General features: G+C 44.5%; 1 protein-coding gene across 10 annotated transcripts in view; it reads left to right on the top strand.

Moving 5' to 3' along the window:
* The window catches only part of LOC137431794 (uncharacterized), a 137,945-nt gene that overhangs the window by 38,741 nt on the left and 73,703 nt on the right, over positions 1-25,501 (top strand). For all 10 annotated transcript variants that reach the window (XM_078782476.1, XM_078782473.1, XM_078782472.1 and 7 more), the window contains one exon: positions 6,917-6,997. In XM_078782476.1, the coding sequence (XP_078638602.1) occupies positions 6,917-6,997 (81 nt within the window). The remainder of the gene's footprint in view (positions 1-6,916; positions 6,998-25,501) is intronic.

The following is a 25,501-nucleotide window of genomic DNA, read 5'->3' as shown; positions in this document are numbered from 1 at the left end:
ACTCCAACCTTCACCTCAAACTCACCACTGTTCCCGTCCTTCGTCCTTACAGCTGTGCGCGCACTTTTGTACATTGCCATCACTACTCTGATCAACCATTCCTCCACTCCTAACTTCCTCAATGCCCATGTCACTACTTCGCGTGGAACCCTATCAAATGCTTTCTCCAGATAAACAAACCCAAGAAACAACTTCTTCCCCTTCCTCCATGTACTTCTCCTGCAACTGCCTTCTCCATTTCTCACACCATATCTGTAACCCCCATGAACTCCCTCAAAACCTTCCATACTCCTTCCCACATGTCCATTTAGGTCTCCGACCACAACAACTTCCTCATCTTTCACGTTTTCCATCAGTTTCTCTATCGCACACCAGAACTTGTCCTTCTCTTCATTGCTCCGACCAACCTGCGGAGCATATTCCGAGATGATGTTCACCAAGAGCTTTCCAATCATCATTTTCACCATCATCAACCTTTCACTCACTCTCGTCACACTCACCACACTGTCTACAAACTCCTCAGAAAACAGGACACCAACACCATTCATGCCTTCTGGGCACCCTTGCCACACACTTGGAAAAAGTAAGTACACCCTTGGCTCTAATCGGTGGTGTTGCCCCCTTTGGCAGAAACGACCTCAAGTAGGCGTTTCTTATAACTGTCTACCAGTCTATGACATCGACTGGGAGAAATTTTTGCCCACTCCTCAATGCACAATTCTTTCAGCTGTGCGATGTTTGAGGGGTTTCTTGCATGCACAGCTCGTTTCAAATCCCCCCACAACATCTCGATGGGATTGAGATCCGGGCTTTGACTTGGCCATTCCAGAACCCTCCATTTCTTTCTTTTCAGCCATTCATTGGTGGATTTACTGGTGTGTATAGGGTCATTGTCATGTTGCAAGGTCCACCTTCGGTTGAGCTTCAACTTTCCGACAGATGGCCTCACATTATTCTCAAGCACCCTGTGGTACAATTAAGAATTCATAGTGGATTCTATGATGGTGAGCTGCCCAGGCCCTGATGCAGCAAAGCTGCCCCAAACCATAATATTTCCACCACCATGCTTTACAGTTGGTATCAGGTTCTTGTGGTCAAATGCTGTCTTTGGTTTTCGCCAAACATGTCTTCTGGTACTGTGGCCAAATAGCTCTACCTTTGACTCATCTGTCCAGAGCACATTGTTCCAGAAGTGCTGGTCTTTGCCTAGGTGTTCATTGGCAAACTTTCGTCTTGCCCTGATGTTCTTTCTGGACAGCAAAGGTTTCCTCCTGGCACACCTCCCTTGTAGATCAAATTTGTGCAGCCTCTTTCTAATGGTAGACTCGTGCACTTTGACATCAACAGTGGTAAGAGCTACCTGTAGGTCCCGTGATGACATTCTGGGGTTCTTTGAGACTTCTTTCAGCATCTTGCGGTCTGCTCTCGGGCTGAACTTGCTGGGGCGGCCTGGCCTGAACAAGTTGGCAGTTGTTTGGAATCTTCTCCACTTGTCGATGATCTTCTGGACAGTCGAATGATTGATTTCAAATTGTTTGGAGATCTTTCGAAATCCCTTCCCAGACTCTTAGTCATCTATAACCTTCTTTCTGAAGGCCTCAGAGAGCTCTTTTGATCTAGGCATGGTGACGCCGCACACTTCAACAACAAAGAGCAAACCAAACTAAATGTCTGAGGTTTAAATAAGACAGGTTCCTCCAACATCCTCTCTAACGATGTTCTAATCATTTGCACCTGAGCTGGTGCACCTGATTCTAATTTTAGGTATTTGAAGTAGTCATAAATGTAGGGGTGTACTTACTTTTTCCACATGCGAAATTTGCTTTTATGTTTATTTAAATTATACAATGGACGACAAAATGTAAATGTTTCATGATATTTGTTATATTATATCACCTTTATCTATCAATATTGTTGAAATGAAGATCAAATAGCTGTATGTTGAAATATGTTGAAAAAGTCAAAACTTTACATGGGGTGTACTTACTTTTTCACGTGACTGTATGTTCACTCTTCTTCTGACAAATACTTCCACCACTTCTCCTGATCTCCCTGTCATTGTCCCTACATTCCATGTCCGAAACCTCAGAAACCGATCTCCACATCGGGCATCAGACGTTTCGTCGTCATAAATGGAGTGATTTCCACCCTTGCTTCGATCGGGTTCCCCACCTTGAGTTTTGACGAGAGGGAGTGGGGTCCCCCACGGGGTACTTTGGGCTGCACCCTGCCCATATGTGGTTGTAATTGTCATGGTTCTCTTTTTGAGGCAATGTTTTTTATGGCCGGATGCCCTTCCTGACGCCAACCCTTTGTCGCCTCTTACAACACGCAGGGATACGGTGTACCTATTCTAAACCGGGGTACACACCGGGAGATGAGATGACACACTAAAATAATAATAACAATCAGAAACAGATTGTTTCTCCGTTGTGTTTTACGAGTTTGCGGAAATTAAATAAAGGCACGAACACTGGTGTTTATACGCATTGCAATGTATACAGTTAAGCTATATTATAAATGTCAGATATTACCATTCGTAGATATGAAGCACTATTGTACAGAAACTGACCTTTCTGAGCCAAGTTATACTTGAGTTGAGCGGACAAAATGACGGAATTAAGATCCCAAGCTGAGCGACCTGAATGCAGGCTGGCCAAAGGTAAGCTTTTTAGCGTAATTGATCATTAAAAACATACCCAAACACCCACTTTTCATTCATGCAATCCCTTGGAGGTCAAGAAGTATGCATGGAAAGTTTGGAGCCGCTAGGTTTCATGGTTCTGGAGTTACGGAGACGATGATGACGACGACGACACGTGTGCACATACACATACACCAGACAAACACAACACAGCCACTGATCTTTGACCTCTTGACCCCGTAATCTAATAATCTCGGCAACAAAACACAGCAAAAACATAATGCCTCCGACGACTTCAGTGGAGGCATGAAAAAGAAAAAAAAAAAAAAAAAAACTTTTTCGGGTGGCAAAGATTTTTGTTCCACTTTGAAGTGATCCCAGAGAAAGCCCTGCAGGTGTCTAGCCATTTTTTTTTAAAGCAAGATCAAATTCCTGCATATAAGGACGAAACATTCTTTCATATCAAAGGGGGTTATTGGTCCTGAACAAAGCTACTAGGATTTGTATTATGTGCTCCTGCTCAGAATTGGAATAGCACATTATATTTATACGAGTGCAACATGTGGAGGATGAGCTATTCCATTTACAGTGAAGCGAATGTCATCAAAGTCAACCCTCTATTATATTAATCATCACTGAAAGGTTGTTTAAACAGTTGACTACATTTCAATGCAACACATCCTCCTTTGTGCAAGGGCTGCCCCACCTAACATTATTGAGTTGTATTGCACATCTATCAAAGTTTGAAGATTCTTAATCCAATTTTTGTAACATTCTGTTGTACAAGATGTTTGCTATCTATTCCTGGCTCGACATGTTGGGAATTGTATGCAGGATTTGTTTTGTTGAGTGCTATTGCTGCAAGGAACGTTGAAACTGTTCAAGGCTGCTTGATTGAAGTTTTTGGGAGAGCAAGATGATTTATGCGAGTCAGCTGTTGGTTGAGTTTCGGCAAAAAGAATGCTTGAATACACAGAACATTGACGTCCACAGGGCGAAGTTGCTGATGCCTATAAGTTTTCTTGTTTTAAAAAAGTGCTATTAGTAAGAAAGGGACTGTGATCATTGCAATGATACATGCACAAGGGGAAGTAAAATTTTTACCCTACCCACCACAAACCATGAAACAAACCTCGGTGCACGTGTTAGTGCTCTTTCTGTGCAATTTGCAGTAGGTGTCACATTCCTACAAGCAGTGGGTAGGTTTCCTGATTCCATTCTACAAATTTTTATGGCTTTAAAATTTTGTGGGATAGCTTTTTGACTTTTGATTTTTTTTTTCCAACACACACACACACACACACACACACACACACACACACACACACACACACACACACACACACACACACACACACACACACACACACACACACACACACACACACACACACACACACACACACACACACACACTAACTAACTAACTAACTAACTAACTAACTAACTAACTAACTAACTAACTAACTAACTAACTAACTAACTAACACACACACACTAACTAACACACACTAACTAACACACACACTAACTAACACACACACTAACTAACACACACACTAACTAACACACACACTAACTAACACATACACTAACTAACACACACACTAACTAACACACACACTAACTAACACACACACGCACTAACACACACACGCACTAACACACACACACGCACTAACACACACACACGCACTAACACACACACACGCACTAACACACACACACGCACTAACACACACACACGCACTAACACACACACACGCACTAACACACACACACGCACTAACACACACACACGCACTAACACACACACACGCACTAACACACACACACGCACTAACACACACACACGCACTAACACACACACACGCACTAACACACACACACGCACTAACACACACACACGCACTAACACACACACACGCACTAACACACACGCACTAACACACACACTAACTAACACACACACACGCACTAACGCACACACACACGCACTAACGCACACACACACGCACTAACGCACACACACTAACGCACACACACTAACGCACACTAACGCACACACACTAACGCACACTAACGCACACACACTAACGCACACTAACGCACACTAACACACACACCTCGACTCTGATTAACCCTCGACTCTGATTCTGCAACTGGACCTGACGGCATCAGCCCACGGGTCCTAAAATCCTGTTCTTCCGCTCTTTCACTCCCTCTCTCTGTTCTCTTCACCCTCTTTTGATCAAGGTCATCTGCCAGCACCTTGGAAATCAGCCAACATCACCGCTTTACACAAAAAATGTGCAAAAACTGATCCTAGCAACTACAGACCAATCAGCCTTCTCCCAGTTATCAGCAAAGTCATGGAATCCATCATTGCTTCGGACATGAAATCTTTCCTTTTCTCCAATGGCTTGATCTCTGATCATCAATTTGGTGTCAGACCAGATCACTCTACTCTGGACATGCTGCTTCTGCTGTCTCAACAATGGATGGAGGTCCTCAATGCCAAACAGGAAATTAGAGCTGTCTCCCTCGACATATCACGTGCCTTTGATACGGTCTGGCACCCCGCTCTGCTCACCAAACTCTCCTCCTTTGGTATCCATGGAAATCTCCACGCTTGGCTGGTGGACTTCCTCTCGAGTCGTAGTCAACGTGTGACCCTGAATGGGTTTCTCTCATCTCCTCTTCCTGTTCAGGCTGGAGTTCCCCAAGGCAGTGTTCTGGGCCCTGTGCTTTTTCTTGTCTTCATCAATGATCTCTCCGACTCTCTTGAAAATCCTCTCTATCTCTTTGCTGACGACTCCACTCTCTGCTGCTCCATTCCTCATCCCTCAGATCGGCAGTCTGCAGCCTCCTCACTCTCTGCAGACCTGGACAAAATCACTGACTGGGCAAACAAGTGGAACATGTCTTTCAATCCTGACAAATCTCACACTCTTACGATGTCTCTCTGAAAAGACAGACTGGACAACCCTCCCATCCACTTTCTGAATAACCCTCTCCAAGAAGTTCTGTCACTCAAGCTTTTGGGTCTCAATATCTGCCATGATCTTTCCTGGGAAAACCACATTTCAAATCTGGCCTCCAAAGCCAGTCGCCGACTGGGCATCATCCGGTCGTGCGAAGTCCTTCCTTGGCACACCTGAGCTCCTCACCACATACAAGGCTTTGATCCGCAGCTCAATGGAATACTGCTCTCCCCTCTGGGCTGGTGCTCCTGCCTCACACCTAGCTCGTCTTCATGCTGTTGAAACAAAAGCGTTCAGAATCATTGGAATCTCCCGCGATGACGCCATCTCCGAGGGCCTTTCACTTACTCACCGCAGGCAGGTTGGTGGTCTTTCCGTCTTCTACCGACTCCTCTCCGGCCTTGCTCCTCCAGCTCTCTCTGGGCTTTGTCCCCCAAATATTCCTAAAGGTCGCACAAGATCTGCCTGCAGCCCTCTTATGGTTAAACTGCCAAAATCAAGACTCTCTGCTCACCTTCACTCTTTCATTCCTCTTTTCTCCCGCCTCTGGAACAAACTCCCCCACTCCCTTCAATTCCACTCCTCCCTCCAGGTCTTTAAAACAGCTGTTCACCACCATCTCTTATCTTCCTCCATCCAAAACCTTGATATTTTCTACCCCTGCTAATTTCACCCCAAATCCTCTTTTTTGAAATACCAACTTATTTCCTGGAAGTGCTTGGTGTCGTTTATACTTCTCCCACCCCTTCCCACACCGCCTCCCCCCAAGCCCTCTCTCTCCCACACATTCCCGATGTCCCTCACAAATGTTGTGTTTATGTGCTTCCCCTTCTCTCCCCATCTTGTCTACCGCTCCCCTTTTTATATACTTTGGTTCCTTGTCTGTTTGATTTGTTTGTGTGATAAATGTTAGCTCTTTCACGAGCCTCGATTGTGTATACAAAAAAAACAAAAACACACACACACACACACACACGTTTTTTTCTTTGATAAATTTGCAAAACTTTCCAAAATCCTGTTTTCTCTGTCATTATGGGGTATTGAGTGTAGAATGATGAGGGAAAAAATGAATTTAAACGATTTCAGCATGAGGCTGCAACATAACAAAATGTGAAAAAAGTGAAGGGGTCTGAATACTTTCTGAATGCACTGTATATATTATCATGGTTTAGGGCATAATTTGCTGTTTCTGTGATTTCGTTTGGTGCTCGTTTTAAAAATGTGGAGCAGCAACTCGTAATCTGCTGTCGGCAACGGGTTTTTATTTGTGGCGACATGTCTTCTTCAGGAGGACTCTCAAGTGAAGGGAACACTGAGAGCCCCTTGGCAGCAGAGCACAGCTTTGAACAATTCGGGACTTCAACTGATGGTGAGACTTGCATTCTCCATTTTCTTATCTGATGTGGTAAAATAATGCATTTTATGAATTAATGTTGTGATTGTCTTCACAGTTTTAGTTTATTTGTGATTAGCTTTTTTGGGTGTTTCAGCTTTATTGCATTTTGTGGTGCTTGCTTGTTCCTCAGCATGTTTGTTTCTTGTTTTTGTACAACTTGATACATATGAATGTGTATATGTATACACAGTCACGTGAAAAAGCAAGTACACCCCATGTAAAGTTTTGACTTTTTCAACATGTTTCAACATACAGCTATTTGATCTTCATTTCAACAATATTGATAGATAAAGGTGATATAATATAACAAACATCATGAAACATTTACATTTTGAAGTTGTTACGTGGTCCTCCCAGTAACTACCTGGTCTTGTTGACCCCTGGACCGTGGGAGGACCCCGCCAGAAAGATATCTGATTTATACGCTTTCGTAACGCAATCAATATGAAAGACACAACAGTTCAAGTCAATAAGAAACCCCCACACCAAGGATCCGGATTAATGGATAATATATTCCCAATCAATCAACCACACTCAACAATCGATCAACAATATTACTCAGATGGCCATCTCATATATTTCATTTCCCCCCTTTCCCCACTCACGACCCCTCAATAGTCACTGTCCCTCACAATGTCTCTGGGCCCCTCCAGACCAAGGTGACGGTCGACTTCTCCGCACACGGGCGGTTGAACGGACCCCTGGCTGACGTGCTCCAAATGTGCACGTCACGTACCGGGAACAGCTGCTGCAGCGCACCCCTCCTTGCAAAGCAAAGCGGGCAAAGCAAAGCGCGCGAGGCCCAAGGTGCGACCCGTACACGCCCTCGGAGGCGTCGAGGCGAACAGTGCCGGACGCTTGGTTCCTTCCAGGAAGCCACGGCCACCTGACACGTAACAGGCAATCACCCCGCGCAGGTAACTCCTCTCGCCAGACGGGCGTTTCAAACTCAGCGTTCTCAACGCTAATCAATATCGACACCGCTCGCGTCGGAGCTGGGCGAGGAAGAAGAAGATGGCCGCTTATCCCGGACCTCGTGTCTCTTTTTTTCTTCCGGTTCACGATCCCGTTTCTCACTTCGTTTTTACCAGAAGGGTTCCTAACCCTTTTAACCACAACAACCTTCAATAGAATATACATTCATAAGAAAGGACCTGAATCGTAATCCCCATAAACCCGGGATTCGTAACAAAGTCCATTGTATAATTTAAATAAACATAAATGCAAATTTCGCATGTGGAAAAAGTAAGTACACCCCATGAAATGTTTTTGGACATATGAAAATATGTGGACATATCAATATTTGATCTTCATTTAAACAGTATCTATAGATAAAGGTGATCAAATTGAACAAAAAACAATGAAAAATTGACTTTGCAATAATTTATTCAACAAAAAATTGTTGCACAGCATGCACAGCTCGTTTCAAATCCCCCCACAACATCTCGATGGGATTTAGATCCAGGCTTTGACTTGGCCATTCCAGAACCCTCCATTTCTTTCTTTTCATCTATTCCTTAGTGGATTTACTGGTATGTTTAGGGTCATTGTCATGTTGCAAGGTCCACCTTCGGTTGAGCTTCAACTCTCCGACAAATGGCCTCACATTATCCTCAAGCACCCTCTGGTACAATGAAGAATTCATAGTGGATTATATGATGGTGAGCTGCCCAGGCCCTGATGCAGCAAAGCTGCCCAAAACCATAATATTTCCACTACAATGCTTTACAGTTGGTATCAGGTTCTTGTGGTCAAATGCTGTCTTTGCACAAACAAATCAACCAGACAAACAAAATATATAAAAAGAGGGAGCGGACAAGACAAGATGGGGAGAGAAGGGGAAGCACACAAACACAACATTTGAGAGCAGGGAGATGTGTGGGAGGGAGAGGGCTTGGGGGGGAGGAGGTGTGGGAAGGGGGGGGGGGGGGGAGGAGGTGTGGGAAGGGGGGGGGGGGGAGGGGGGTGGGAGAAGTATAAAACACAAGGACACCAAGGACCTCCAGGACAGAAGTTGGTATTTCAAAAAAGTGGAATTGGGGTGAAATTAGAGGGGGTAGAAAAGATCAAGGTTTTGGATGGGGGAAGATAAGAGATGGTGGTGAACAGCTGTTTTAAAGACCTGGAGGGTGGAGTGGGATTGAAGGGAGTGAGGGAGTTTGTTCCAGAGGTGGGAGAAAAGAGGAATGAAGGAATGAAGGAGTGAAGGTGAGCAGAGTCTTGATTTTGGCAGTTTAACCATAAGAGGGTTGCAGGCAGATCTTGTGCGACCTGCAGGAATATTTGTGGGACAGAGCCCAGAGAGAGCTGGGGGGGGCAAGGCCAGAGAGGAGCCGGTAGAAGAAGGAAAGACCACCAACCTGCCTGCGGTGAGTGAGTGAGTGATAGGCCCTTGGAGTTAGCTTCATCGCGGGAGATTCCAATGATTCTGAATGCTTTGGTTTCAACACCGTGAAGACGAGCTAGGTGTGAAGCAGGAGCACCAGCCCAGAGGGGAGAGCAGTATTCCATTGAGCTGCGGATAAAAGCCTTGTATGTTGTGAGGAGCTCAGGTGTGCCAAGGAAGGACTTCGCACGACGGAGGATGCCCAGTCGGCGACTGACTTTGGAGGCCAGATTTGAAATGTGGTTTTCCCAGGAAAGATCATGGCAGATAGTGAGACCCAAAAGCTTGAGTGACAGAACTTCTTGGGGAGGATTATTCAGAAAGTGGATGGGAGGGTTGTCCAGTCGGTCTTTTCGGAGAGACATCGTAAGAGTGTGAGATTTGTCAGGATTGAAAGAAATGTTCCACTTGTTTGCCCAGTCTGTGATTTTGTCCAGGTCTGCAGAGAGTGAGGAGGCTGCAGACTGCCGATCTGAGGGATGAAGAATGGAGCGACAGAGAGTCGAGTTATCAGCAAAGAGATCGAGAGGATTTTCAAGAGAGTCAGAGAGATCATTGATGAAGACCAGAAAAAGCACAGGGCCCAGAACACTGCCTTGGCGAACTCCAAGAGGGACACGCCACCTCCCATGTAGAATGTAGATGAAATTTGTGCAGCCTCTTTCTAATGGTAGACTCCTGCACTTTGACATCAACAGTGGCAAGAGCTACCTGTAGGTCCCTTGATGACATTCTTGGGTTCTTAGAGACTTCTTTCAGCATCTTGCGGTCTGCTCTCGGGCTGAACTTACTGGGGTGGCCTGGCCTGAACAAGTTGGCTGTTGTTTGGAATCTTCTCCACTTGTAGATGATCTTCCGGACAGTCGAATAATTGATTTCAAATTGTTTGGAGATCTCTTTAAATCCCTTCCCAGACTCGTAGGTAGGCATCTATAACCTTCTTTCTGAAGGCCTCAGAGCTTTTTTGATCTAGGCATGGTGATGCTGCACACTTCAACAACAAAGAGCAAACCAAACGAAATGTTTGAGGTTTAAATAAGACAGGTTCCTCCAAGATCCTCTCTAACGATGTTCTAATCATTTGCACCTGAGCTGGTGCAACTGATTCTAATTTTAGGTATTTGAAGTGCTGATAAATGTCGGGGTGTTCTTACTTTTTCCACATGCCAAATTTGCATTTATGTTTATTTAAATTATATACACAAAGAATTAAGTTAAGCACCCCCCCCCGTTTTTTTACAACCTCGCACATTACAAGTTTGTTGTCGTCAAAACAGTGTAATATACCCATGATATTGCTATATTTTCTGGAGAAGTGATATTATGGTCACATAAAAACATAACAATCATGCCGTTTTCAATATTTTATTCTGAATAATTTAAGGTGAAATTTTTTGGGAATTTTAGGCATATTTTCACCTCAATTTAAGTATGGAGCTATAGGTCCATCACGGACAGTGTGGATGACGTTTATGTTTTCTAACGTACAGTCATTGTTCTGAGAAGACCTCTAGCGATCTTTGCGTCAATAACGTGTGTAGGACCCACGTGATCGGATCACTGACTCAACCCTACGTCTCATAGACCCTGTAAGCCGTCGTATGCGTTGCTGTGGCAGGTTGAACCCCCTCGAGCACGTTTGGGACATGTTGGGACGACAAATTGCGAAGATGGTCCCTCCAATAGCCAATCTGGATGAATTGGAACGTGCATTACATCGGGAATGGAACAACCTGCCACAGCAACGCATACGACGGCTTACAGGGTCTATGAGACGTAGGGTTGAGTCAGTGATCCGATCACGTGGGTCCTACACACGTTATTGACGCAAAGATCGCTAGAGGTCTTCTCAGAACAATGACTGTACGTTAGAAAACATAAACGTCATCCACACTGTCCGTGATGGACCTATAGCTCCATACTTAAATTGAGGTGAAAATATGCCTAAAATTCCCAAAAAATTTCACCTTAAATTATTCAGAATAAAATATTGAAAACGGCATGATTGTTATGTTTTTATGTGACCATAATATCACTTCTCCAGAAAATATAGCAATATCATGGGTATATTACACTGTTTTGACGACAACAAACTTGTAATGTGCGAGGTTGTAAAAAAACGGGGGGGGTGCTTAACTTAATTCTTTGTGTATATAATGGACTACAAAATGTAAATGTTTCATAATACTTGTTATATTATGTCACCTTTATCTATCAATATTGTTGAAATGAAGATCAAATAGCTGTATGTTGAAATATGTTGAAAAAGTCAAAACTTTACGGGGTGTACTTACTTTTTCACGTGACTGTATGTATATGTACATGTACAGATATATATATATATATATATATATATATATATATATATATATATATATACACACACACATAGATAGATGAATATATACACACAGACACAGTCATGCGTCGCTTAACGTCCCAGATACGTTCTTGGAAACGTGACTTTAACTGAATTGGATGTTGTCCGGACATAGGACTTGAAAGCTGCTATCGCCCCTTGATCCATCGGCTGAATCAAAGAGGTGGTATTCGTGCCGAAAAACATGCCGAAACCATGTGCGATAGCATTCACAGATTTGCCGCCCTCACGCTGTCTTCTTATTTTCTGCTTCTCCTCCAAATGAATGCTCTTGCGTTGTTTCTTGCTGCTACCACTAGGGCTGGTTGCGCTGCGTTTGGGACCCATGATTAACTTTAGGTTGGATTGATTTTAATAAAATCAAATGAAAAGACAATGGAATAATGCTCACGATACGTGGGGGTAATCGAGACTGGATGCTGATGATGCTGATGATGCTGATGATGCTGATGATGCTGATGATGCTGCCGTGCTGACGACGAGGCAAAACCAAGCATACACTGTTATACAGTTTGTAAACTTTTTATTTTGAAGTAAGGAAATCAAATTAAAAGTACTGTACACTACAACAACAACAACAACAACAACAACAGGCATTTTAAGGCCATTTCCCCTGCAAGAGTGGGGGCTAGCCTTGTGGTCCCCATGACAATGTTCTACATTTTGCCCTATTTTCTGCCTCTCCCCTTGTTAACCCCCTTGCCCGCATTTCTTCTTCGACCATCTTTGGCCAAGTCTTTCTCGGTCTTCCCTGTCCTCTACTTCTTTCTACATTCATTTCCATCACTCTTCTCAACCAGTCACTTTCATCCTTCCTCAACACATGACCAAACCATCTCAACCTGTTTCTCTTCACAGCATCCATCACATGCTCTATTCCCATCATCTTTCACAATTCATCATTTGTCTTCCTCTCTCTCGACGATACTCCACACATCCACCGAACCATTCGCATTTCCACCCTTTCCAGCCTTCGTTGCTGCTCTACGTTCATTACCCATGTCTCACTCCCATAAATCATAACGCTTCTCACACATGCAGCATACACCTTTCCCTTCAGCTTCAACGACACTCCCCTCCTCGTCAGCACGCCACTCAGTTCCCGAAACCTCTTCCATGCACATCTCACTCGAGCAACCGTTGCCGAGTCTGATCCACCTTCTCCATTCCAAAAGTACTGTACACTACAATAGCCAAAAAACATAAACCAGTAACATAGGCATTTCCTTTATCTATCAAAACATATTATGGATATATAGTTACTGTACTGTATCATCATACGCCTGGCAGCACAATCTATTTTGTTTAAGAACACGTGATGCATGCGTGAGCGCGCCGGCTCAGGCCACTTACGTCAGCTGCGTCCCGTTGTCCGAATGGTTTTTTTTTTATCCCCATTATTTTCTTATTATTTTTATGGACCACGGACGTTTTAGGATCGGACGTTGTTCAGACAGACGTAAAGCGACGCATGACTGTATATACACTACTCACAATAAGTTCGGGATATTGGCAGGTTCTTCGGTGTGGTTGATTTTGTGTATTTCTAACCCTAACAACTAACCTGTTAGGTTATAACCCTAACAACCCACATACAATGGTCTGCCTATCCCAAAAATCAGTGAAGTGAAACACACCCCCATGAATTTTTTTTTTAACTCACTCCCACAATATCCCTAACTTATTGTGAGTAGTGTAGATATATATATATATATATATATATATATATATATATATATATATATATATATATATATATATATATATATATATATTGTTGTGGATATGAGAATTGTTTTTTTTATTGTTGTAAAAATATCACCCTCTTTCCTCCAGTTGTTGTGTATAAAGGTCAAAGGGCGTCCTTTAGTTATTTCATAAACATCCACGTTAGCCAATCATAGATTTCCTCCTTGTTGGTAGTTATTTCCTTATTCTGTGTATTAGGTTAAGGCTTTGTCTTCCATTAATTAATACTCCATTGCACCGAATCAATTAAGAATAGCTCCCCTTCAATAATTCCATTTCCCAACCAAACTCTCCATCTCTGGGTAAAGCAGTTTCACAAGCGTGGGGTGCGCGCCCTCTCATTTTGCTGCTATAGTGAATATGTGCTCCGTGCTCTGTTTGAACAGGAGGGGCGGGGTCGCCCGGAAGAGGCAAGCCCAGGGCGCGCCACGAAGGGCGGGGCTGTTTCAGCCCCATGCCCAAATAAGGAAACAAGCCCGTGGCTCGCCACGAGGGGCGTGCCATTCGGCGCCATGCCCAAATAAGGAGACAAGCCCATGGGATTGCCATACAAGGTCACGAAACAGAGCACGGGGGGGGGGGGGGGGGGGGGGGGGGGGGGGGAGGGCGGTACTGAAACCGACGAGGGCGTGTCACACCCGCGCTGAAGGTATGAGACAAGGGTGCGACGATCGCTGAAGAGATATACGGCAGGAGATAAAAAGAAGGTGGTGCAAAAAGGAGGATTGGAGGGAGAGAGACGCGACAGACGATTGAGAGAGGACCGGAGCAGATGACAAAAGAGCCCGAGGCGTGTCGAGGAAGGACGATATCCGTGTGCTGCCGCCGCCCTGCTTGCTCCTAGCCCGGAGAGGACCTGCGTGCTGTGCGCCCTGCTCAACCTTCCAGGCTTTGTGGTCCCACCTGGACCTTCTGATCCCTCCAGCCAATCCACTCTGCAATTTCCCCATTCGTGTACGTGAGTTTGTTCTGTCTTTGTCTTGTCCTTGGGGTATAAGTTAAGCCTGTTTAGTTAAGCTAGAGTTTCACTGTGTCCTTCTGATCCGTCCCTCTTTCTGTTTTTATTTTATTATGCTTCCTTCTTCCTTGGTTTCTTTTGGTTGTAAATATTAGTAATAAATTATAGTCGTATTTCAAACCCTTTTTGTCTTCTTCTTCTTCACATCCGTCGTCATTGTCTTTTCCCCATTGAATACCTGTGGCACGATTTGGCCAACGTTCAGGATCGGGTTAGTCTTTGTTAACGGTTCGTGCCGCGGCTGCCATCCGCTCGGCAAATTAACATCTTATCCGCGGTCGGAAACGAAGCTGCTCACCTGCCTCTGGAGGGAGCTTGTGCAGCTTCAGGGGCCACGTCGGTCAGTCACAAACGAGGGGACTAATCCCCCCCCTCGAGAAGGGATCCGAGGCCGACGTTGGGTTCCGCAACAATATATATATATATAGATTTAGTTTGGAACCTGTTTCCTTGTTTACTGAAACGCATGCACAGGGATAAATAGAAAAAAACATATCCGTCACTTTGAGCTTCGAGAAAAATCACGGGTTGGTTTAGTATGCACTTGCCGAAACTCTCATGTACTGCTCTGTGGTGGTGAGACAACGTACAGGTGTGTAATGATTTGATGGTATATTCTGTGATGCTGGGACGATGTGCACGTGATGACATCACTATATACACGTTGAATTGAACGACTTGCACGTTTAAACGCAGCATCCCAGCCAACACAGTAATGTTGTTACAACTTCGTAAAAACATACCAAACATTGAAATTCTGATAGTGTCAAATATACAATATATTTTACATTAGACTAGTATTTCGTAATTGTAACTATGCACATGCTTTTCTCGAAAATGTTCACAATTCCAAATTGTGTTAATTACTTCTGGTCGGATAGTTGACGTCCAGTCGGTACCTCTGACAGGACACTGCACAAACCCCTTAAAAACTGGACAGTCCAGTCAAACTAGACAATCTGGTCAAACAGGACACCTGGCACTGCTGGACCAAACACAGAAAAAAGTCCTTTTGAGTCGACCGGTGATATAGGAGAAATCATTGGATTTTCCAACGTTTTCACGAGGCATTCTGGGTTGAAGGCTCAAGCTCAACCATGGCTACCCACACGTTCCATGCTACCAAGGGCTGACTCGAGAGCCTTCTCCTCCTCTATAATGTGAAATTAGTCGGGGAAGCAGCATTGGTAGACCATGATGCTGCAAGAAACTACCCACCGCAGCTCATGAAACTAATTGAGGCGAATGGATTCATGCCGGAGCAGGTCTTTAACACCGACGAGATGGGATTATGCTGGAAGGGGATACCGTCTCGTGCCTCCCTGTCCAAGCAGGAAAGATCTACACCGGGGTTCAAGATGGCTAAGGATCGGAGTTCAAGATTATCTAACAACCATTGCAAGTTCTACAACCGCATCTTTCTAATCTCTACCCCTCCCCATCCCACACTCCAACAGCATCATCATAATTCCGAGCTAATTCTTGTGGTTTCTATTCACAGCAGAGTTCGTGATATTCTTATCCTCGCCCACCTCGCTGTTTTTTTAACGTTGCCCACCCCAACTTCTCCCCCACCCCCCTACCTTTTTTCAAAGGCCCTTGGTTTTAATGATCGTGGCATATTCCAGGAATGTAACCCCCATTATATTTGTAGGTTTACTTTAATGTCATCTGTAGGGGCTGAGGGGTGTGTGTGTGTTCTAAATAAGTGAACTGAATATATGTCAATATAGTTCCTGGTAAATAACATTTGGTCTTTTATTGCTTTATGCTCTTGTCTGTTTGTAACTATCCAAACATGTCTTGCTGAGAACAAAGGTCGTTTATCTTAAAAGTACCGTTTGATTGGAACCTGTCTTTTAGGCAGGTAAAACAAACAAAAACAAAAGACCACTATGGTAATAAAAGGCAAACTGCTAATGTATTGAAAGTGGGTAGCAGGTAGGACAATGGACAGGGGAGGGAATGAAGCAACTTGCAAAAGGAGGGGCTGGTTTGGGGGGCAGGGAGCATTAATGGGAGTGGGAAAGGTAAGGATGGACATGGAGGATGACTCGAGATGGTGATGTATCACCAACTTAAGATGCTGGAGGGGAGAGTAGGATTGACCATCCCCAGGAAGGTGGTTCCAGAAACTAAGAGTCCAAGTGTGCAGAACACTTGAATGTTGGGCATTTAAACAGTAGGATGGTTCCTGGAATATTGAGGCAATATTGGAATCTATATTTTAAAAGGAGCCGTGTGTCTGTCTGTTTGCTTGTCTTGTTACTTGCAAAATCGAAGATTTTTCAAGTATATTGGTCGTCGGTCCCAGTGTGTACCCTCGTTAGAATAGGTACACCGTATCCCTGCGTGTCGTAAGAGGCGACTAAGAGGGTTGGCGTCAGGAAGGGCATCCGACCATAAAAACATTGCCTCAAAAAGAGAACCATGACAATTACAACTACATATGGGCAGGGTACAGCCCGAAGTGGAGATCGGTTTCTGAGGTTTGGGACATGGAATGTAGGGACGATGACAGGGAGATCAGGAGAAGTGGTGGAAGTATTGATCAGAAGAAGAGTCGACATATGTTGTGTGCAAGAGACGAGATGGAAGGGAAGTGATGTGAGAATGGTGAAGGGTAGGCAGGGACAGAAATACAAGTTTGTGTGGCAAGGGTGCCCGGAGGGCGTGAATGGTGTTGGTGTCCTGTTTTCTGAGGAGTTTGTAGACAGTGTGGTGAGTGTGACTAGAGTAAGTGATAGGTTGATGATGGTGAAAATGATGATTGGAATGCTCTTGGTGAACGTCATCTCGGGATATGCTCCGCAGGTTGGTCGGAGCGATGAAGAGAAGGACAAGTTCTGGTGTGCGATAGAGAAGCTGATGGAAAACGTGAAAGATGAGGAAGTTGTTGTGGTAGGAGGAGACCTAAATGGACATGTGGGAAGGAGTATGGACGGTTTTGAGGGAGTTCATGGGGGTTACGGATATGGTGTGAGAAATGGAGACGGTGAAAGGATTTTGGAGTTTGCTGATGGAGCTGATTTGTTGATTTGTAATACTTAGTTCCAGAAAGAGGATAATAAGCTTGTTACATACACGTCAGGTGGGTCGACGACAACCGTTGACTACCTGATGGTGCGGAGGCGAGATAGGGGGCACCCCCGGGACACAAAGGTGATCCCGGGGGAGGAGGCTGTTTCACAGCACCACTTGGTTGTCTGCGACATAATGGCGAAAGGTGCGAGGAGAGCTCGGCGGGTGAAGTACCAACCGAGAATGAAGGTGTGGAGGTTGAAAGAGGTGACAGTAAGGGGGGCATTAAAAGAGAGGCTGAGTAGGGTAGAGGATGATGTGGTTGAGCTTGAACGTGGTTGGATGTCAATGACAGTCTGTTGGGAGCCGTTGGTGAGGTATGTGGATGGACAAAAGGACCACCGAGGCACTCGGAAACATGGTGGTGGGATGAGGAAGTTGGAAAGAGGATTGACGAGAAGAGGAAGAAGTTCAAGGAGTGGCAGAAGGCGAAGGGTACGGGAGCAGAAAAAGCAGAGCATGAAAGTTATAAGGCAGCAAAGAAGGCTGCAAAGAAAGAGGTAGCAAAGGCGCAGGAGGCATGTAGGAAAATGTTCGGAGAAAGCTTGGATTCGGAAGAGGGTCAGAGAGCGGTATTCAGGATTGCAAAGCAGATAGCGAAACAGAGGTGTGATGTGATGGGGGGTGGGTTGCTTGAAGGATGAAGTGGGACAAATCGTTGTGGACCCAGATGGAATTAAAGGAAGATGGAAAAGATATATGGAAATGCTGTTGAATACAGAGAATGAATGGGATGGCAACATGGAGAGTAACCCAGTTTTAGGACTGGCAGAGAAGATAACTGAGAAGGATGTTGAGGAAGCGATAAAAGCAATGAAGAGTACAAAAGCGGGAGGGCCGACAGGAGTTGTGGGAGATATGTTGAAGGCAGCAGGAAGTTGGGGTGTGAAGAGATTGACAGAGATCTGTAATCTGGTGGTGAAAGAAGGCCGCATTCCAGTGGATTGGGAACTGATTACCCTCGTCCCTCTATACAAGGGGAAAGGTGACCCTCTGGAGTGTGGCTCGTACCGAGCGATAAAGTTATTGGAGCATGGAATGAAGGTATTGGAAAGGGTGTTGGAGAGGAGGATAAGGAAGAAGGTGAAGATCGACGAAATGCAGTTTGGATTTATGCCAGGAAGAGGAACGACAGACACGCTCTTTATTGTGAGGCAGTTGCAGGAGAAGTACATGGAGAAGAGGAAGAAGTTGTTTCTTGGGTTTGTTGATCTGTATAAAGCATTCGATCGGGTTCCACGCGAAGTATGGACATGGACATGGGCATTGAGGAAGTTAGGAGTGGAGGAATGGTTGATCAGAGTAGTGATGGCAATGTACAAAAGAGCGCTCACAGCTGCAAGGACGAAGGACGGGAACAGTGGTGAGTTTGAGGTGAAGGTGGGAGTGCATCAGGGGTCGGTACTAAGTCCACTACTATTTGTAGCTGTGATGGAGGTGCTGGCTCAGAATGTAAAGGAGGGTTTACCGTGGGAGTTGTTGTATGCAGATGATCTGGTGTTGATTGCGGAAAGTATGGATGGACTGAAGGAAAAGATGAACAAGTGGAAGGAATGTATGGATACAAAAGGTCTGAAGGTGAATATCGGAAATACGAAGGTGATGGCAAGTGGTAAAGCATGTGGTGAGGTGAGAAGAACTGGGAAGTGGCCATGTGCTGTGTGCAGGAAGGGTGTCGGAGTGAACTCCATTCAATGTACAATGTGCGCTGAGTGGGTTCATCAAAAATGTCGTGGTCTGAGAGGGTCATTAACCAGTGTGGCAGCTACATTCAAATGTAAGGTGTGCACAGAGGGAGCTGCAGATGGGAGGAAATGTTGAGTTAGATCTTGGAGACGGCGTGAAGCTGGAAGGTGTGAAAACATTTTGCTCCCTCGGAGACATGCTGAATGGAGAAGGTGGATCAGACTCGGCAACGGTTGCAAGAGTGAGATGTGCATGGAAGAAGTTTCGGGAACTGAGTGGCGTGCTGATGAGGAGGGGAGTGTCGTTGAAGCTGAAGGGAAAGGTGTATGCTGCATGTGTGAGAAGTGTTATGATTTATGGGAGCGAGACATGGGTAATGAACGTAGAGCAGCAACGAAGGCTGAAAAGGGTGGAAATACGAATGGTTCGGTGGATGTGCGGAGTATCGTTGAGAGAGAGGAAGACAAATGATGAATTGCGAAAGATGATGGGAATAGAGCCTGTGATGGATGCTGTGAAGGGAACAGGTTGAGATGGTTTGGTCATGTGTTGAGGAAGGATGAAAGTGACTGGTTGAGAAGAGTGATGGAAATGAATGTACAGACTTGGCATTTAATCTGGAATATTTTTTTTGTGGGGGTGAACTTACTTTTCAAGATGACTTAGAACCAAAAGTTCATTGGAATTATGTTGAAATTATTCTAGATTTTGTTAATGTGACCTTCAAAAGAAACAAAAACCACATTTGACATTTCGAAACAAATAAATTGATCCTTGAAAGTGATGTAAACTGATATCGAACTCAATTCATGGACAGTACTGTGTTAAACTTCTGTACGTTTTCCAGAATATCTCTTTATTTTGCACATTATCCAATTTTTTTTTTAACAAAAGTTAAATTACGACTGGGATTACGGACAGTAAAATTACAGTTCAGTACTTCGTGTAACCCCCACGAGCATTCAGCAGAGCACGTACATGTTGAGGCATGCTGTTCACGAGATTTGCCAAGGTTTGGACAGGAATTGCTTGCCATGCAGTGACAATAGCCTGCTGCAATTCACGCACAGAGGTCGGCTGCTGGTCCAAGTGGTCGATTTGACGCATTAATTCTGCCCACAAGATCTCTATCGGATTCATATCCGGGGACATGGCAGGCCACTCCATATGCTCTACACCACGGTCAGCAAGAAAGTGTTGGATCATGCGAGCACGATGAGGCCGTGCATTGTCATCATGGAAGACAAAGTTTCCTCGAAAGGCTGCACGAGCAAATGGAAGCCATGTTTCTTCCAGAATGGCCCTGTACTTGAACTGGTTCAGGTTTCCATTCAGAACAACCAGGTCAGTTTTTCCCCCTGCATGAAAAGCAGCCGAAACGGTCACCCCACCACCTCCAGCTTGGACTCTTGGCACTATACAATCTTTGTTGCAGGCTTCATGCACTTGTCTGCGCACTCGGACGCGGCCATCTTGACGATAGACCAGAAATCGAGACTCGTCACTGAAGATCACGTGATTCCAGTGTCCTGGCTGCCATTGACGGTGCTCTCTGGCCCACTGCAATCGGCGCTGGCAGTGTTGTCTGGTCAGGCGTGACTTTCTCAGGGGACGCCTGGCACGATAGCCTGCTTGAACCAGTCGTTAGTTGACTAGCCTTCTGGATACAGGCACATCTGTCAGTTGCTGCCACTCAGCCCTAAGCCGATTAGCTGACTTGGTACGGTCATTGTGGACTAACTGGTGCAGCTGGCGATCATCCCTCCTTGTGGTTCTGCGGGGACGTCCTGGCCTCGGTATTGGAGTAGGGACACCCCTCTGAGCATTTCGTTTCAGGATCTTTGACACCTGACCTTGAGTGATGCCATACTGCCGAGCCATAGCACGCTGTTTAATGCCGTAATTTTGTAAAGCCACCACTCCATGACAAACAGCATTGTCGAGTTGACGGACCATCTCCAGAGGAAGCGGCAATAACTTTTGGAGACATGCAGCAGTTGTTTTCCACTAATACAGAACGCAACGACCCTTGTATACCCGACTGTGAAGCCAATCATCAAATGCACCTGTCCGTACATTTTGCCACGCCACCTGTGATATAATCCTGTTGTTGACTTCTTGCTGCGACAGACAATCAGTGACATGGTTCTTTTAACAAATAAATCACCAAAGTGTAAAAGAAACTCACCAGATTGTTTTTCTGAGTTAAGAAAGTAAACCCAAGTCAAGAAAAAATAAAATTTCATATTAAATGCCAAGTCTGTAGAAGGAAGTAGAGGACGGGGAAGACCGAGAAAGACTTGGCTAAAGATGGTGGAAGAAGAAATGCGGGCAAGGGGGTTAACAAGAAGAGATGCAGAAAATAGGGCAAAATGGAGAAGATTGTCATGGGGACCGCAAGGCTAACCCCAACCCCCCCCCCCCCCCCCCCCCACCGCTCTCGCAGGGAAAATGGCCTGAAAATGCATGTTGTTGTGTGTTTGTATTGGTCTGTTGCGTTTGTGGTTCTGTTTGTCTGTCACCGGCCTACAGGTCACAATTCCAAACCGATCGTCACAAAACTTTACGAAGTTGAATAGGTCGTCCCAATTGAGAAGCCTGTTGATTTTGAGGTCAAAGGTCATCTGGAGGTCAAATTTCTAAAATCGCCATTTTAAATCCGATTGACTTGAAAATTGAATAGCATTTGTGTATTGGGTCACTAAATTGGGAAATGAACTATTTTTGAGGTCAAAGGTCAACTCAGTCAAATGTTAAAAATCATCAATTTTCATCGAAGCCGTCAATTCTCAACCGATTGACTTGAAAATTGAACAGCATTTGCATATCGTCACTAAATTGGGAAACATACTATTTTTGAGGTCAAAGGTCAACTCAAGGTCAAATTTTAAAAATCAATTTCATCTGAAAAACCTATTTTCATCCGATTGACGAAAATTTATCAGCATTTGCACATTGTCACTAAATAGGGAAACCCACTATTTTTGAGGTCAAAAGGTCAAAGGTCAACTCAAGGTCAACCTTCCAAAATCATCATGTTTCATCTGAAAAATCGTCACTTTTCTTCCTATTGACCTAAGCTTTAATCAAGATTGTCAATTTTAATCTTGATGAAATGGACAATTTTCTGTATCAATGGAAAAAAAATTCTTCGGGAGGGGGGGGGGGGCGGATTTTGCAAGTATTGTGCTCTGCATGACGTCTTCTTGTCTGTTTGTCATGTTGTAACTTGAGAACGGATTAAAGGATTTCAATAAAGCTAACTACGGTGGATTTGGGTAACTCCTGGGAGTATTTGTGAGCTGTGTGTGTGTGTGTGTGTGTGTGTGTGTGTGTGTGTGTGTGTGTGTGTGCGTGCGTGCGTGCGTGCGTGTGTGTGTGTGTGCGTGTATATATATATATATTTCATGTGTGCATGGACACACGTGTCAAAACTGCAAATGTCAACACGTGACGTTGGTTATCCCTGCACGGAGAGCAGTATCTCCCAAGAATCTTTTTTTTTTTTTTTTTTTTTTTCTTCATAGATTAGCCATCGCAGCAAAGATTGGTATTTCCGTCAGCAAAGCGATGGGTCTTATATTCTAGTGGTATTCAAAATAATTGTTCTGTTCAAATATTAGCCCATCTCCATCAACAATTACTGCAGACGGTTGAGATGTCCACCAAAGATTGCTTTGTGGCCTGTGGTTTACGTACACTTGATGGCTTATTATTATTATTATTATTATTATTATTATTAATTATTTTTATTTTTTGCTGATGAAGGGAAAAAATGCAGTCGTACATTTTTGGAAAAATAATTTGAGTGATGAGGTAGGACTGTTTTTCTTTTTCCTCTGCTTCCCTCAACCCACCCTCTCTTCCCGGCTTCCCGGCACCCTTAGTTAAAACCTTCAATTAGGATCATGTTGCTGAAAAAGCAGACGGGGATGTCACCTTCGGCTTGCATGTCAGACTATTAAAGGTGTCGACCAATTAAACAAACTTACCTAATTTGACCAATCCAACCTGTTTTTTGCTTCACTTCTGTTGAATGCATGTTTATATTTTTCTTTTATGGTGGTAAGAATTGAGGCAGACAGCTAAGTTTAGCAGAAGCTTCCTTGCTAAATAAATAAGTGCACTAAAATGACAAATTCAGGATGTGGATGGTGAAGCACAACTTTAATGTTCGGCCAACAATTTTACAGTACATTTTTCTTCTGATGCAAGTGCTTATAGATGTCACCTTTTGGGAAATAAAATTTGATGCTGCCAAACTGCAAATGTTGATTTAAATTCTCCAATTAGACTATATAAAATGTGAAGTATTTAAAGTTGCCTTTCTTATGCCCCTGCAGTCATAGGCATTGTGTTTTCGAGTTGTCCATGCATGATGGTTTTATTACTTCAATAACCTGAGCCGCTGAAGGAATTTTTGCCAAACTTTGTACAAAGGTGTATTATGACACAATGTGTGAAATGATGTACGTGGGTAAGAATTATTTTTGAGAAATTAATGCCATATAGTCAAGATTGGAATCTGAGAAACTTGTAATCTAAAAAGGTCCAACTGCTCTAAAGATCGAAATGGTCAAGGGTCCAAGCTGGCCTTATGGGTGTAAAGCATCTAACTTTGGGGTCTTGAGGATCTTCCTGGTCTTTAATGGTATTTTGGGTCTTTGGGTCTTTAGGGCATTGAGGGTCTTTAAAGGCCTTTTGGATCTTTGGGGTCTGTAAGTGTCTTCAGGGTCTAAGTGTCTTCGGGGTCTGTAAGTGTCTTCGGGGTCTGTAAGTGTCTTCGGGGTCTGTAAGTGTCTTCGGGGTCTGTAAGTGTCTTCGGGGTCTGTGAGTGTCTTCGGGGTCTGTGAGTGTCTTCGGGGTCTGTGAGTGTCTTCGGGGTCTGTGAGTGTCTTCGGGGTCTGTGAGTGTCTTCGGGGTCTGTGAGTGTCTTCGGGGTCTGTGAGTGTCTTCGGGGTCTGTGAGTGTCTTCGGGGTCTGTGAGTGTCTTCGGGGTCTGTGAGTGTCTTCGGGGTCTGTGAGTGTCTTCGGGGTCTGTGAGTGTCTTCGGGGTCTGTGAGTGTCTTCGGGGTCTGTGAGTGTCTTCGGGGTCTGTGAGTGTCTTCGGGGTCTGTGAGTGTCTTCGGGGTCTGTGAGTGTCTTCGGGGTCTGAGTGTCTTCGGGGTCTGTGAGTGTCTTCGGGGTCTGTGAGTGTCTTCGGGGTCTGTGAGTGTCTTCGGGGTCTGTGAGTGTCTTCGGGGTCTGTGAGTGTCTTCGGGGTCTGTGAGTGTCTTCGGGGTCTGTGAGTGTCTTCGGTGTCTGTGAGTGTCTTCGGTGTCTGTGAGTGTCTTCGGTGTCTGTGAGTGTCTTCGGTGTCTGTGAGTGTCTTCGGTGTCTGTGAGTGTCTTCGGTGTCTGTGAGTGTCTTCGGTGTCTGTGAGTGTCTTCGGTGTCTGTGAGTGTCTTCGGTGTCTGTGAGTGTCTTCGGTGTCTGTGAGTGTCTTCGGTGTCTGTGAGTGTCTTCGGTGTCTGTGAGTGTCTTCGGTGTCTGTGAGTGTCTTCGGTGTCTGTGAGTGTCTTCGGTGTCTGTGAGTGTCTTCGGTGTCTGTGAGTGTCTTCGGTGTCTTTTGGGTATTTTGGGTTTTCTGGGTCTTAAAGGGTTTTCAAAGGTTTAAGGGGTCTCAGCAGTCTGAAAGGGTGTATTCCAATAGTATGTAATTAATAGCTGTACGTAACTAATCGACAAGATGCAACTGACGTTGAAACTGTACCTAATTAATAGATAAATAGTCACATGGCTTCACCGACAATGTTTTTCGGTTTTATATATATTTGAAGTCAAGACCCTGGTGTTGGGCTTTGTGGGGAAAAATGGCCTCTAAAGGTGGTTATATATATATATTTGAAGTCGAAGAAGACGTTTTGGTCACAAATAAACATACATACATACATACATACATACATACATACATACATACATACATACATACATACATACATACATTACCATTTACGTTTGCTCCATTATAATAAGATATATAATGAATTAAGACCAAATTGTTTTCGCCAGCAATCATTTCATTCGTCAAATATTAACATGACCGCCGAATAAAATAGTACTTGGTCAGCAAAGTCCTCGAAAGATGAGGTATGTGACTGTGATCTGCCACTCGTTATACGTTTACTTCTTAAACTG

The sequence above is a fragment of the Myxine glutinosa genome, chromosome 7 (assembly GCF_964187855.1).
Source record: "Myxine glutinosa chromosome 7, kmMyxGlut1.1, whole genome shotgun sequence".
Classification (NCBI taxonomy): Eukaryota; Metazoa; Chordata; class Myxini; order Myxiniformes; family Myxinidae; genus Myxine; species Myxine glutinosa.
The sequence above is the reverse complement of the archived record's forward strand: the minus strand, read 5'-3'. Positions and strand labels throughout refer to the sequence as shown.